This window comes from Budorcas taxicolor, chromosome 10 (genome assembly GCF_023091745.1).
Source record: "Budorcas taxicolor isolate Tak-1 chromosome 10, Takin1.1, whole genome shotgun sequence".
NCBI classification, from domain to species: domain Eukaryota; kingdom Metazoa; phylum Chordata; class Mammalia; order Artiodactyla; family Bovidae; genus Budorcas; species Budorcas taxicolor.
This window is the reverse complement of record NC_068919.1, coordinates 90,434,634-90,447,618: the sequence shown is the minus strand read 5'-3', so window position 1 is coordinate 90,447,618 and position 12,985 is coordinate 90,434,634. Positions and strand designations below refer to the sequence as shown.

Below are 12,985 nucleotides of genomic sequence, written 5' to 3'. Positions count from 1 at the left end.
TATCTGTTCCTCTTTGGTGTCTCAGACGGTAAAGAGTCTGCCTGCAGTGGGAGATGGGGTTCCGTCCCCGGGTCGGGAAGATCCTGGGAGAAGGAGATGGCAACCCTCTCCAGTATTCTGGCCTGGAAAATCCCATGGACAGAGGAGCCTGGCAGACTATAGTCCATGGGGTCGCGAAGAGTTGGACACGACTGAGCAACTTCACTTTCTTTCTTTCTCCAGTTAAAGGGAATGCCTGTCACACATTTAACCAGGATTTAGGTGATTCAGCTCCTTTAAATTGTTCTTTAATCATTCTTCAAATTTAGCAATTCTTTCTTCTTTTGTCTACAAACGGCATGCTGAGATTTCTTATGCTAATGAGAATGAATTTCTAATCCACCTGAATTTTTTTTCTTTTAACTCTTTAAAAATAATGAAGATTTTTTTTTTCTTGAGCATACTAGGTGTTTAAATTCTTCTTTGGAATTCAAATTGCAGTAGTGATTATTATTCATGGACCACTTTAAATTTGTTTTATTTAAACACATTTTCCAGGTTATCAGTCTGTTCTTAATCTGCTGTCTCTGAAGGGGATCTTTATATAGATATATATTTCTTTCTTTTAAACATTGATTTTCTTTTTCTTTCTGATTATTCAATCATTGTAAGAAAATTCAGGAAGTAAAAGAATGTTTAAAGAATAGAAATCTACTATAAACAACGTGGTGAATATACTTTTATTTTCTTCTCCCTTTGTCATCGTCCTTTCCTGTTCCTCTGAATATGTATGTGTGCACGTGGGTGAAGTCACTTCAGTCGTGTCCTGCTCTTTCAGACCCTGTGGACCATGGCCCGCCAGGCTCGTCTGTCCAAGGGGTTCTCCAGGCAAGAATACTGGAGTGGGTTGCCAGGCCCTCCTCAAAGGGATCTTCCCCACCCAGCGACTGACCCCGCTTCTCTTATGTCTCCTACATAGTCAGGCGGGTTCTCTACCACTGGCACCACCTGGGAAACCCCTGAATATGTATACTGGCAATTTATATTCATATACAGACATCATGTAATGTTTATTACAAAATTGGGATTCATGCTTTTATCCCTTGCGTTGCTATTAAATATCTCCAGAAATAGGGTTTTAATGTCTGTGCACTGTTCCATTACATGAATGTACTGTATTCTAACTCTTCTCTTATAATTTGAAATTTCAGTGCTTTTTATTTTCCCTCTGTTACATAGTTGTGATATTTGTTCTCAGCAAATATTCTTATATATTAATTTCTGTATGTATTCCAATGATTTTGTTAGGAGAAATTGTGGAAGTATTGTTGGTAGGTCAAAGGTACAAACTGCTTTTGATACATATTGCCTGCTGACATCTAGACAGTTTGTATCAACTTACACATATCCATTGGGACAGCATAGGAATGTTCCTTCCCTTACAACCTGGCTAAGATAGAATTATTTAAGGGAGAACAGTGGGCTATAAAAGCATCTCACTGACAATTTATATTTCCTAGGTTATTAGATAGAACAGTTTTGCATGGCCATGAATATTTGTTTTTATTTTTTAATGTGACTGTTCTCAGTATGCTTTTGTCAACATGGACTGAGTCTAATGCTTTGGGTACAATTTCACTGGGGAGAGGATTTTCAGAGTCCTAAAAAAAATCTTATTTTCATTAATGCCACTGATAGTTATCCTACAATACTTTAGAAAAACTATCTAATTGCACAGAATAGTAACGGTCAGTGAAGAGGGCAGCACTGGCACTTACTGTTTTGTGCTTCTCCGTCAGTTATCTTCAGGGGCTCTTAGAACTATCCACATGGCCTTTGGTTGAATCCCTGGGTGGGGAAGATCCCCTGGAGAAGGAAATAGCAACCCACTCCAGTACTCTTGCCTAGGAAATCCCATGGACAGAGGAGCCTGGCAGGCTACAGTCCACGGGGTCGCAAAGAGTTGGGTCCGACTGCGTGACTGACACTTTTTCTTGATAGTGGGCCAGCAGCCGTCTGGCGACTCTCGAGGCCACTCCTTTCTCATTTGTTTCTCTCTTCCTCCATCAGCTCTGTGTCTGGGTGTGGAAGTGTTGACTGTTAGTAGACTGACATCTTTTGCTAAGGTTGGAACTCTGCCACTGTACCTGCCTTCTGCGTTTTGACACTTAGGTTCAGGTGCTCTGTTAGCCATGAGAGATGTGTTTGACCTTTTGAATTGTTGGTAGTAGGTGTAGACAGTGCTAAGTTTTTTTGTTTAAATCAGCAATGAAATAGTAATCGAATTTCTATTTATTATAATCAGATTCTTTAATGTCTTTAGTGTTTTAAATTCAACACTTATGACATTTATGTAATTAAAGTTCTTTCATATGCTATAAAAGCAAATGTTTCGTATGCTGTAATATGATATAAAAATCTTCACCTATATCTTACGTTGAATCTTGATATTTCTACAGGAGTTCCATCAGATGCAGGAGTTTGTACGTCTTTTATTGCTCAACATAATTGAAATTAAAAGCTGAGGACTTTGTGAACTAGAGAAATTCATGCTGAAAAGTGTGATTTTATCTTATTAAAAGTATGTAATCCTTAATAGGGGTAAGTGAGAGGTCTTGTGTATGTGTGTGTGTTACGTGACAGTTACACATAGTTAAGCTAATGCTGTTTGTATGGTTTTGACAACAGCACTGTATGTGTGAGCCGCTAATGCTGCTATGATTTTCTCTTTTAGATTCAGATACCCTGTATCTTTACTTGTTAATATGTTTTCAACTAATTACAGTGTGTGTTCCATTCAGAAAGACTGTGAAGTACATATGTACCTGTGGTAAAAGTATAGGAGTGCGGTGTGGAGAGTTAAACACAAAATCATCCAGTAGTTAACCCGGGGCTGGGGTGGGTGGAGTGGCGGAGTTGTCGGTGAGGACAGGGTGGGCAGCCGCGTGCGTGCATGCATCCGCCTCTGCAGCCCCATGACAGGCTCCCCTGCCAGGCTCCTCTGTCCATGGAATGTTTCAGGAATACCGGAGTGGGTTGCCATTTCCTTCTCCAACAGATATTCCCAACCCAGGGATCGAACCTGTGTCTCCTACGTTGGCAGGAGGATTCTTCACCGCTGTGCCAATACTAGGACTCTATTTATAGTGTTCTAAGTATTGGGTTGGCCAAAAAGTTTGTTCAGGTTTTTCTGTACCAGCTAATGGAAAAACCCAAATAAATTTTTTGGCCAACCTAATATTTTATTCAAAATATTAGAAGTACATGTGTCAGAATGGGAAATAATAATATTGAGAATATATTCTTAAAAATAATAGGGAAATAGATGATAGAAGCAGAATAATATAATAGAAAATAGAAATAGAAAATTATAACATTCTGGTAGTAGATACATGCTTGCTTACTATCTTAGTCTCTGTACTATTTTATATTTTACACATTTTCCCCAAATTATTTAAAAAAACATAAAATTTTCAGTTTTCACTCTTTGTAGTCAAGTTGATACTCAAATAGCTCATTAGATGGCTCTGATATGCCATTTATATTAATTGACATTGCATGCATGCTAAGTTGCTTCATTTGTGTCCAGCTCTATGCAACCCCATGGACTATAGCCCACCAGGCTATTCTGTCCCTGGAATTTCCTAGGCAAGAACACTGGAGTAGGTTGCTGTGCCCACCTCCAGCGGATCTTCCTAGCCCAGGAATTGAACCCGTGTCTCTTATGTCTACCTGCATTGACAGGCGGGTTCTTTACCACTAGCATCATCTAGGAAGCTCCCTCTCCCTTCACTGACATTATATTATGTATAACTAATTATTATTAAAGTTTTGATATTAAAAAAAAAATTCAGGTTGTATCAAAGATAGTTATCTTTTTTTTTTCAATTTAAATATTTATTTTTACACAAGTTGGTTTATTGTAAGCTATATTAAATGAAGAAAATAGTGCTCTTACATTTCTCTTTCCTCATCTCTTGGTTTTGGAAATTATATTTTGTTTGCATTTTATTAAAATTATATTCAATTATGTATCTATAATTGTTGTGTAGCACAAGTTCTGTATCTAAGTTGATTCATAGCTGCTATGACCTGTTTTGTTTCTTGTTCTCACCAACAGCCATTATGGTTAACGTCTGGTTTTTCAGTGTTGCCTTTTTATTCTGCCTGGTGAAATCTTAATTCCAGTTTAGTTTCCAGAATTATGACTGGTTAAAATGAAACTTATTCTTTCAGATACAGAATTCTGACAGATCCAGGCATAATTAATACTTTCCATCATATAAGAGAAGGAATAAGGACATAAAAGCCTTTTTAGTCTGAGGCCAGAGGTTTGATTTGTTTTATTATATGCAGCATAGGTATGTCGCTGTTTTTTTCCCTAAGTGACTAATAGAGATTTCATATTGCTACTTGCTTCCCACTCTCCCTCCCTTTGGTATTTTTATGCTTAAATGAAATGACGGGGCATTGAGGAGGCTGTAGACACATGTGAGCCATGGCCTGCTGCTACCTTTAATTATTTTTACTAACTGTTAAGACTGTTCACAAGTAGTGTTCAGGAGACAGCAGAGCAGGGCAGAATGAAGAGAACACTGAAGGTGAAAAAGCCTGGCTGAACCCTAGGTCTGCCTCCTGGGTCTGTTACTTATAAATCACTGTCTGGAGTTTGACTTATTACTTAACATCTCTGCCTTCAGCATCCTCTATAGGTTAACTGCCCATTTTAGTAAGTTATTACTCTTTGCAACCCCATGGACTGCAGCCTCTCAGGCTCCTCCGTCCATGGGATTTTCCAGGCAAGAGTACTGGAGTGGGTAGCCTATCCCTTCTCCAGGGGATCATCCCGACTCAGGGATTGAACCCAGGTCTCCTGCATTGCAGGCAGACGCTTTACCCTCTAAGCCACCAGGGAAACTCTGAATTGGATTGTCAATGTGAGCATTTATAGAGTACCTGGCATTGTAGTAGGCTCTCAGAAAATGTTGAATTTTTTTTTTTTCCTCCTGTTTTCACCAAAGGAAAGTGTTGGAAAGTCCTCTAACGTACAGTAAATGATTTTAGGTCAAGTGGCATAGATTTATGGGTGTGCTCACATGTGTGCATGGGTGTGCAGAGACACAGAAGTGATTTCCTAAGTTTAAAGGTGAAGTTCTATTTAAGATTTCTTAAGTTTATTCTTTTGGACTTAAACAAGTGTGATCCTGCAGAAGTGTAGCTATACAGTTGTATCAGCCTTCCTTTCTTGTTAGTGTTTCCTGATGTCAGAGGGAGCTACGTTGTTGCCACTGTGCCTTTATGCTTGTAGACAGGAGAAGGGGGGCAAGAACTGAGGAAAGAGGCCAGGAAGGAAGTTAAGAGACCTGGGCAGAGGAGAGGCTGCAGTCTGACAGCTCTTCTCTAGCTCTTCTCTAGATGGGTCCAAGAAGGTGGATGTTCTGTTGATTTCTTTTTTCTGATGCTACAAGGACAGACTGTATTTCACTTTGAAAAACCTGAACTCACAGCAAGCTCCCTTGCTTATCTTTTTAATTTAGTTTCATATTTTAAAAACATGAATACTTTCATTAAATGTGCTAGAATCTATACATATTTAGCAAATTCCCTCTATCCCTTTGGCTTTAGATGTTTGGTCATGTACTTCCCAGATTCATTCAGAATAAAGATCCAAAAATTTCAGAAGGTTCTAGATGATTAAAGTGAGGTTTCCTCATACTGTTTTTAAAATGCCAGAAAACTGGCCATATAGATTTTAGGAAGATTGTAACAATTAATGTTAAAATAAAGATCATTAACTCTCTATTAAGCAGAAAATGAAATTGTTGAAATACTCAAACTTTCACTTTTGATAATTGAATTTTCTCTGATGTTTCTTTGTTAAAAATATATTTCATTTTGTCAATTTCTATAAAAATTCTCTGAAATTTTGAGATTGTCTTGCATGAAATAATTTTCTTTTGCATTAGATTGAAAATTGAGGTAAGGATGGGAAGAAAGCATATTTAGAGATGTTTCTACTTAGGAGATTATATTCAGGCTTCTTGGCTTTCTGTTTTGGTGGAGATGTTGAAGATGTCATCTTCTCACATATTTGTTATCATGGAATTTGTACTTCTGTGATGGCATTTAATTTGACTATATTTTAAATTAAGAGGTATGAGAATGTTTGCTGTACAATAAATGGAATTCTCTTATTTTAGTTTATTCTGTGTGTGTTGTATTTTTATTTAAAGATACAAATGTTCTCATAGCTTAGCAGAATGGACGTCAGACGAATATTGAGAACTGTAGGTCCTACCTTAGAGAATATCTGTGTTTTTTTTTTCTTTTATTGTAGAGATACCAATCTGTATGTCTCATATACCTTAGAGTGTTGTTGGTAGTGTTGTATGAGATACTGTATGCTTTGAAAATTTAGGAGCATTGCACAAAACTAAGTGATTATTATTATTTGGAGTTGTAAATGTCTGAGGAATTGCTCATAAAGCAGAAAAGACAAAGGAGAGAGAGTTGCATGTGGAAATGACTTGTGTTTTTAAGCTCTGTGTTAGAAATTATGATATGGCAAAAGACTAATGTAATAAATACTTAAGATCAAAAAGCAAATAAAAGTTAAATTAACCTCTTATTTCTCTGCTCTTTACCATTTGATTGACCTTGAGCTGGATTTATTTTTAAGGATTTTTATACATCAATGGCAGAATCCTCCAGCGATTCAGATCACTTCCGCTCTCGTGACCGATTGAGTCGATGGGCTGCCAGCTCAGTACACAGGGAAGTTCGACATCGTCCTACTGTGGATGTCACTGAGAAGGTCAACACGATAACCAGTACTTTACAGGTTAGTTTAGCAGTAGTAGAGAGTTGACTCATTGGAAAAGACTCTGATGCTGGGAGGGACTGAGGGCAGGAGGAGAATGGGATGACAGAGGATGAGATGGCTGGATGGCATCACTGACTCGATGGACGTGAGTCTGAGTGAACTCCGGGAGTTGGTGATGGACAGGGAGGCCTGGCGTGCTGCAATTCATGGGGTCGCAAAGAGTCAGACACGACTGAGTGACTGAACTGAACTGAGCATGTGGTAGATTTTAACTAGGTTAAGCTAAGAAATGGTTTAAGTCAGTGTCTTAGTTTTTTATGACATGGTAACAAATTACCATAAAACTAGTGTCTAAAAAACCCAGATATTTATTTTCTTATAGTTCTGAAGGTCAAAATCTAACAGTGGTCTCATTGGGCTAAAAGCAGGATATCAGGAGGTCTGCATTCCTTTCTGGAGTCCCTAGGAAAATATCTGTTCTTTTTCCAGCCTTTTCTAGAGGCTGCCGAAATTCCTGGTCCTATAGCCCCTCCCTTACTCTTCACAGCCATAAGGGTGGGTTGGACCCTTCTTACATCATGTTACTATGCCTGCTCTTGCTTCCCTTTAAGGCTCCTTGTGAGTACCTTGGGTCCACCCCATAATCCAGAATAATCTCCCCATCTCAAGGTCCTTAATTTATTTATATCTGCAAAATCCCTTTTGCCATATAAGGGAACGTATACACAGGATTGAGAGATTAGGACCTAGACATATTTGGGGTCATTATTCTGCCTAACACAGTCAGATACTTGAGATATCTGATAGGTTGCGGAAATGTCTTGGGATAAGATAGTATTTCCAAATACTTAAAATACTCTGGGAGTGAAGCCAGTAGGAATTCCCATAGTTTGGCTTTTTGTGGACATGTCTTTAGTGAAGTTGTTCCTATTTTGGGTACGTAAATTATTCATGGATGAATGATATTGAGATGCTATTTTTATTTAGAGGCTAGTTTTTGACAGTGTTTGGAAATTTGAGTGGGCATTTTATATGCCCTTCCTAGAAAGGGTTTTGATAATGAGGTGGGGGAAGGGTATCATGTTGGGGAAAAAGAAAACTCAAATAGAATTATTTTTTTCCTACCCTTTAATCTGTTACTTCTGTTTTGCCTGAATAACCATGGATTTTGGCTTTCAATTGGTTTGAGTTATTGTGCTTATTAAAAAGAGGCTAATTTCTGGTGGAGAAACCATAATATGCTCTAAAACTCAGAAACCTATTTCTTTTGAAACTTATTTAAATTAACATAATATTGGATTTTTGCAGTGCAGATTCTTGAATTTTTCCACTAATGAAACATATTAATAAGTATATATTTTGAAAGAAATGCCTTCATTCACCTTTCAGATGAAACCTATCAAATTTCGTGGAAACCATTTTTATTGTAATTAGAAACAAATTTGTTTATAGCTAAAAGTTAAAGGCTGTTTTCTTTTCTCTTAATTGAGTTCTAAGGTAAATACTTGAAATAACATTGATCCTAGTGATTTGCTTGTCTTGAACACAATCTACTACATTTTTCTAAGGATTTCTCTTCTATAAAGTGGGGGTGAAGTGTGCAAATTGTTGACGTGCACAAATTGATGATGAGGATTCTTATCCAATTTATGGTTTTGTTTCCAGCTTGTTATGGAGCCTTGGATAAGGACTGAAACCATTTGCTTCAGATTTCACACGAGTAAATTGTAGATGGGCTTGAGTTTATCAGTGTTAATTACATTTATTTGATATTTATGAAGTATATTGATTGCAACTTAATTACTGTATCAGTTGTACCTTTTGCAAACAGTTGACCTAGTTCTTTGATATACTGCTAAGACTGGGGAATACATCATTTGGAGCAATTAATAAAGCCCACTTTTTTTTTAGGACACCAGTCGGAACCTGCGACAAGTCGACCAGATGCTTGGACATTATCGAGAGTATAGTAATGGACAGGCGGGAGCTATAGAACATGTAAGAAAGTTTACAAATGTTTGCATTTTCTCTTACTAGCCTTTTTGGTAAGTTTAGTTGTTGAATATGGATATGAGATAAAGGAGATGACCGTCATGAATAGCTTTAGCTTTTTGACTGGTTTATTATTTTGTAGTTTAAATTTAGGTTAGCTTGTCAGATGGATTGCCAACTAGTGTGTATAGATTAGATTCTATTGAATTTGAAAGCTTTATTTAATTTCTTTTGGCTGTGCCACATGGCATGTAGGATTTGTTCCCTGATGAGGATCAAACCACTGCAGTGGAAGCATGGAGTCTTAACCACTGGACTGCCAGGGAAGTCTGAATTTGAAAGCTTTAAATCAGAGGGGGAAGAATTCAGGATAGGAATTAAACTGAAACTTACTAAATTTGGACCATGGATATTCCTCATGAGGAATTAAGAATTTTAAGAATGGTTTAATTTAGTAAGACATGCTCATTATTTAAATAAATACTAGAACTCCATAGCCCTTTTTAGTGCTACTCCAAAGAGGTAACTGTTGTGACAGCTTCTTGTATATCTTTCCAAACATTTTCTATGCATGCATAAGCATACATGAAATTGCTTTGAAAACCGGCATCCTGTAAAAAGTGTTATTTAACTTTTGTGTAATGAGTGTTATGTAACTTTAATTCATTTAATGTATATCATTTTTCATATGACACAGTAGCTCTTCCTCATTCTTTTGAACAGTTATAATCCATAGTATAGATGTATTTAGGTTATTGTTTGTTATTATAAACTGTGCAGCCATGACCGTTACTGTACACATTTGTTGTGTATAATCATGTATGATTCTTGGAAGTAGAGTTCCTGGGTTAAAGGACATGTGCAGTTAAAAATTCTCCAGACATTTCAAAATGCCCTTTCAAGTATATGCCAATTTAAACACATGGGGATTTAATATAATTCACATGGGGATGGGAGCTGGAAAGATACCCCAGAATTCTGGGATAAAATGAATATTTTTATTTGTTTGTTTGATTTTGGCTATGCCATGTGGCTGATGGGATTTTAATTCCCAGATAAGAAATTGAACCTGTTCCCTAAGCAGTGAGAATGTGAAATCTTAAACACTGGGCCACCAGAGAATTCCCTAAAATGAATATTTTTTATTAATATTTTGCTAATTCCGTCTCTTATTTCTTTCTTTTGGAATTTGGTAACTCATCTTCTGCAAACTCTTGGGAAACCAATTAAATTTATTCCTTCATGTTTCTAATTATGAATATATACTCTAAGATGACAGGTATTACATGTGTGCTGTAAAATTGATTATTTTATATATATCTGCGCTGTACTGAGTTGTCACTTAAGTCTCAGGCTTAATTGATGATTTATTTTCTTTTTACAAAGCAGAAATTTAGTCATCCATTTGCTTGTAATTGGAGGCTAATTGCTTGAGTGCAGGGAACATATTTTCTCTTGTAAGGTTTTTTTAACTACTTTCATTTAGAAAATAAACTTGGACATTTTTGCATCTACCAGGTTTTTATGATTTATGATGTATTTGCAGATGGTGCCATAGACTATATATTTGAGTAGCTCATGAGATATTTTTGATTTAATTACCATATTAATAATGGTAGTTAATTTTTTGCTCCATAATTTATTAGTAAAAAATTAAAAACATTAACTAGTGGCGGATAACTAACCTACTTTGAAAGGGAGAATATTAGATGAATTTCCCGTGGATTGAGTTATTGGGAAATAAAACTATGTATTAGGGAAACTTCTGTATGGGTAAGCTTTTAAAACACAGAATGTGTTCTGCTAGAATTGGGAGGCCTAGAATTGAATAACGCTGAGTTCTGGGGGAATGGTTTTATACATGAGAAATAAACTCAACAGGTATTTCATTTCCATCTAAATTACCCGTACATAAAATGTAGAGCCACTCATATTTAGAATAGGACATAGGAGAACAAGATTTTTTTACCTTGCATCTGTGCCGAGTTGCTTTGGTCATGTCTGACTCTGCAACCCTATGGACTGTAGCCCTCCAGGCTTCTCTGTCCATGGGATTCTCCAGGCTAGAATACTGGAGTGGGTTGCCATTTCCTCCTCTAGGAGATCTTTCAGACCCAGGGATCAAACCCATGTCTCTTATGTCTCCTGTATTGGCAGGCAGGTTCTTTACCACTAGCACCACCTGGGAAGCCCTCCTTTTATTTTAGGCCATTCTTTGTCTGGTCTAAATTCTCCTCCTTAGTTTCTCCAAATTCTTGTTCTGTTAAAGTAGTTCGTTCTCAATGATTACCCACTCACCCTCATACCAGAGGGGGATGTCTCTCATTGCTTTATATTACAGTCCCTCGATGGAGCAATGATTTTCGTTCTACCACCTGTAAGTTACCTGGGGGCACACCTGCCTTAATTTGTGGGAAGATGTGCAACTCGGAGTATTTCTCACAAGTCAGTCTGATGGGCTTCTCAGTATAAATTGCTTTCTTAGCATTAAAATATTTACTGTTATGAAATATAGCAGTAAAATGAGCATAACCTAAAAATGAGTGTATGTAACGTGCCAACTATCAGGTGATTCATTTGAATCTTTTTATTTATATTCTTTAAGTCTTGTAAGTACATAATAGTGTTATCCTCTGTTTTTAAAATTTTAATTATTGTGTGTTCTGTTTAGGAAGGGACTCTGGAAATTGATTTTTGTTTTTTGTTTCTTTTTGAGCCTGTGCTCCAGCTCATGCAAGTTCTCTTGCTGTGGAACCTAGTTTCTTTTCAACATTGTGTAGCAGATTAATTCATTTTGAAATTATTATTATTATTTTATTGAGATATAGTTAATTTATAATATTGTATTAGTTTCTGGTATACAGCAAAGTGACTCAGTTACACACACACATTTATTAATATTCTTTTCCATTATGGTTTATTATAGGATATAGGATATCGCATATAATTCCCTGTGCTAAACAGTAGGACCCTGCTTATCTGTTTCATATAGAATAGTTTGTGTCTGCTAATCTCAAACACCTAATTTATCCCCCACCTACCCCCTTTCCCCTTTGGTGACCACTGTTTGTTTTCTATGTCTGTGAGTCTGTTTCTGTTTGGTAAATAACTTTGCTTGTGTCATATTTTATTTTCACAGATAAGTGATGTCATATTTGTCTTCCTCATTCTGACTTACTTCATTTAGTATGATAATCTCTATATCCATCCATATTGCTGCAAATGGAATTACTTCATTGTTAATGGCTGAGTAGTATTCCATTGTATATATGTATATACCACAACTTTATCCATTCATCTGTTGACATTTAGGTTGCTTCTATGTCTTGTCTATTGAAAATAGTGCAGCTATGAACTTTGGGTTATATGCATTTTTTTTGAATTAAGAGTTTTTTTCCAGATATATGCCCAGGGGTGGATTGCTGGATCTTATGGCAATTTGTAGTTTTTCAAGGAACATCCATACTCCTTTCTGTAGTGCTGCACCAATTTACATTCCATCCAACAGTGTAGGATGGTTCCCTTTTCTCCATACCCTCAATAACATTTATTATTTGTAGGCTTTTGATGATGGCCATTCTAACTAGTGTGAGGTGATACCTCATTGTAATTTTGATTTGCATTTCTCTAGTAATTAGTGATGTTGAGTATCTTTTCATGTGCCTATTGGCCATCTGTTTGTCATCTTTGGAGAAATGTCAATTTAGGTCTTTTGCCCCCTTTTTGGGGGGCATTGTTGGATGTTTGTTGTTGTTGCTGTTACTGAGTTGTATTAGCTGTTTATCTACTTCTGCTTTGACTGTGCCAAAGCCTTTGACTGTGGATCATAACGAACTGTAGACAGTTCTTACAGAGATAGGAATACTTGACCACCTTACTTACCTCGTGAGAAATCTGTATGCAGGTTACAAAGCAACAGTTAGAACCAGACATGGAACATTGGACTGGTTCCAAATTGGGAAAGGAGTACGTCAAGGCTGTATATTGTCACCGTGCGTATTTAACTTTATATTTAGAGTACATCATGCAAAATGCTGGGCTGGATGAAGCACAAGATGGAATCAGATTTCTGGGAGAAACATCAATAACCTCAGATGCAGATGACACCACCCTTATGGCAGAAAGTGAAGAGGAACTAAAAAGCCTCTTGATGAAAGTGAAAGAGGAGAGTGAAAAAACTGGCTTAAAACT

The 12,985-nt window shown here is 36.9% G+C and overlaps 1 protein-coding gene across 1 annotated transcript in view; it reads left to right on the top strand.

Annotated features, from left to right (window-relative positions):
• Window positions 1-12,985, top strand: part of CEP128 (centrosomal protein 128) — a 469,424-nt gene that overhangs the window by 15,342 nt on the left and 441,097 nt on the right. Inside the window, exon 2 of the mRNA XM_052647177.1 lies at window positions 8,714-8,800. Within this exon, the coding sequence (XP_052503137.1) occupies window positions 8,714-8,800 (87 nt within the window). The remainder of the gene's footprint in view (window positions 1-8,713; window positions 8,801-12,985) is intronic.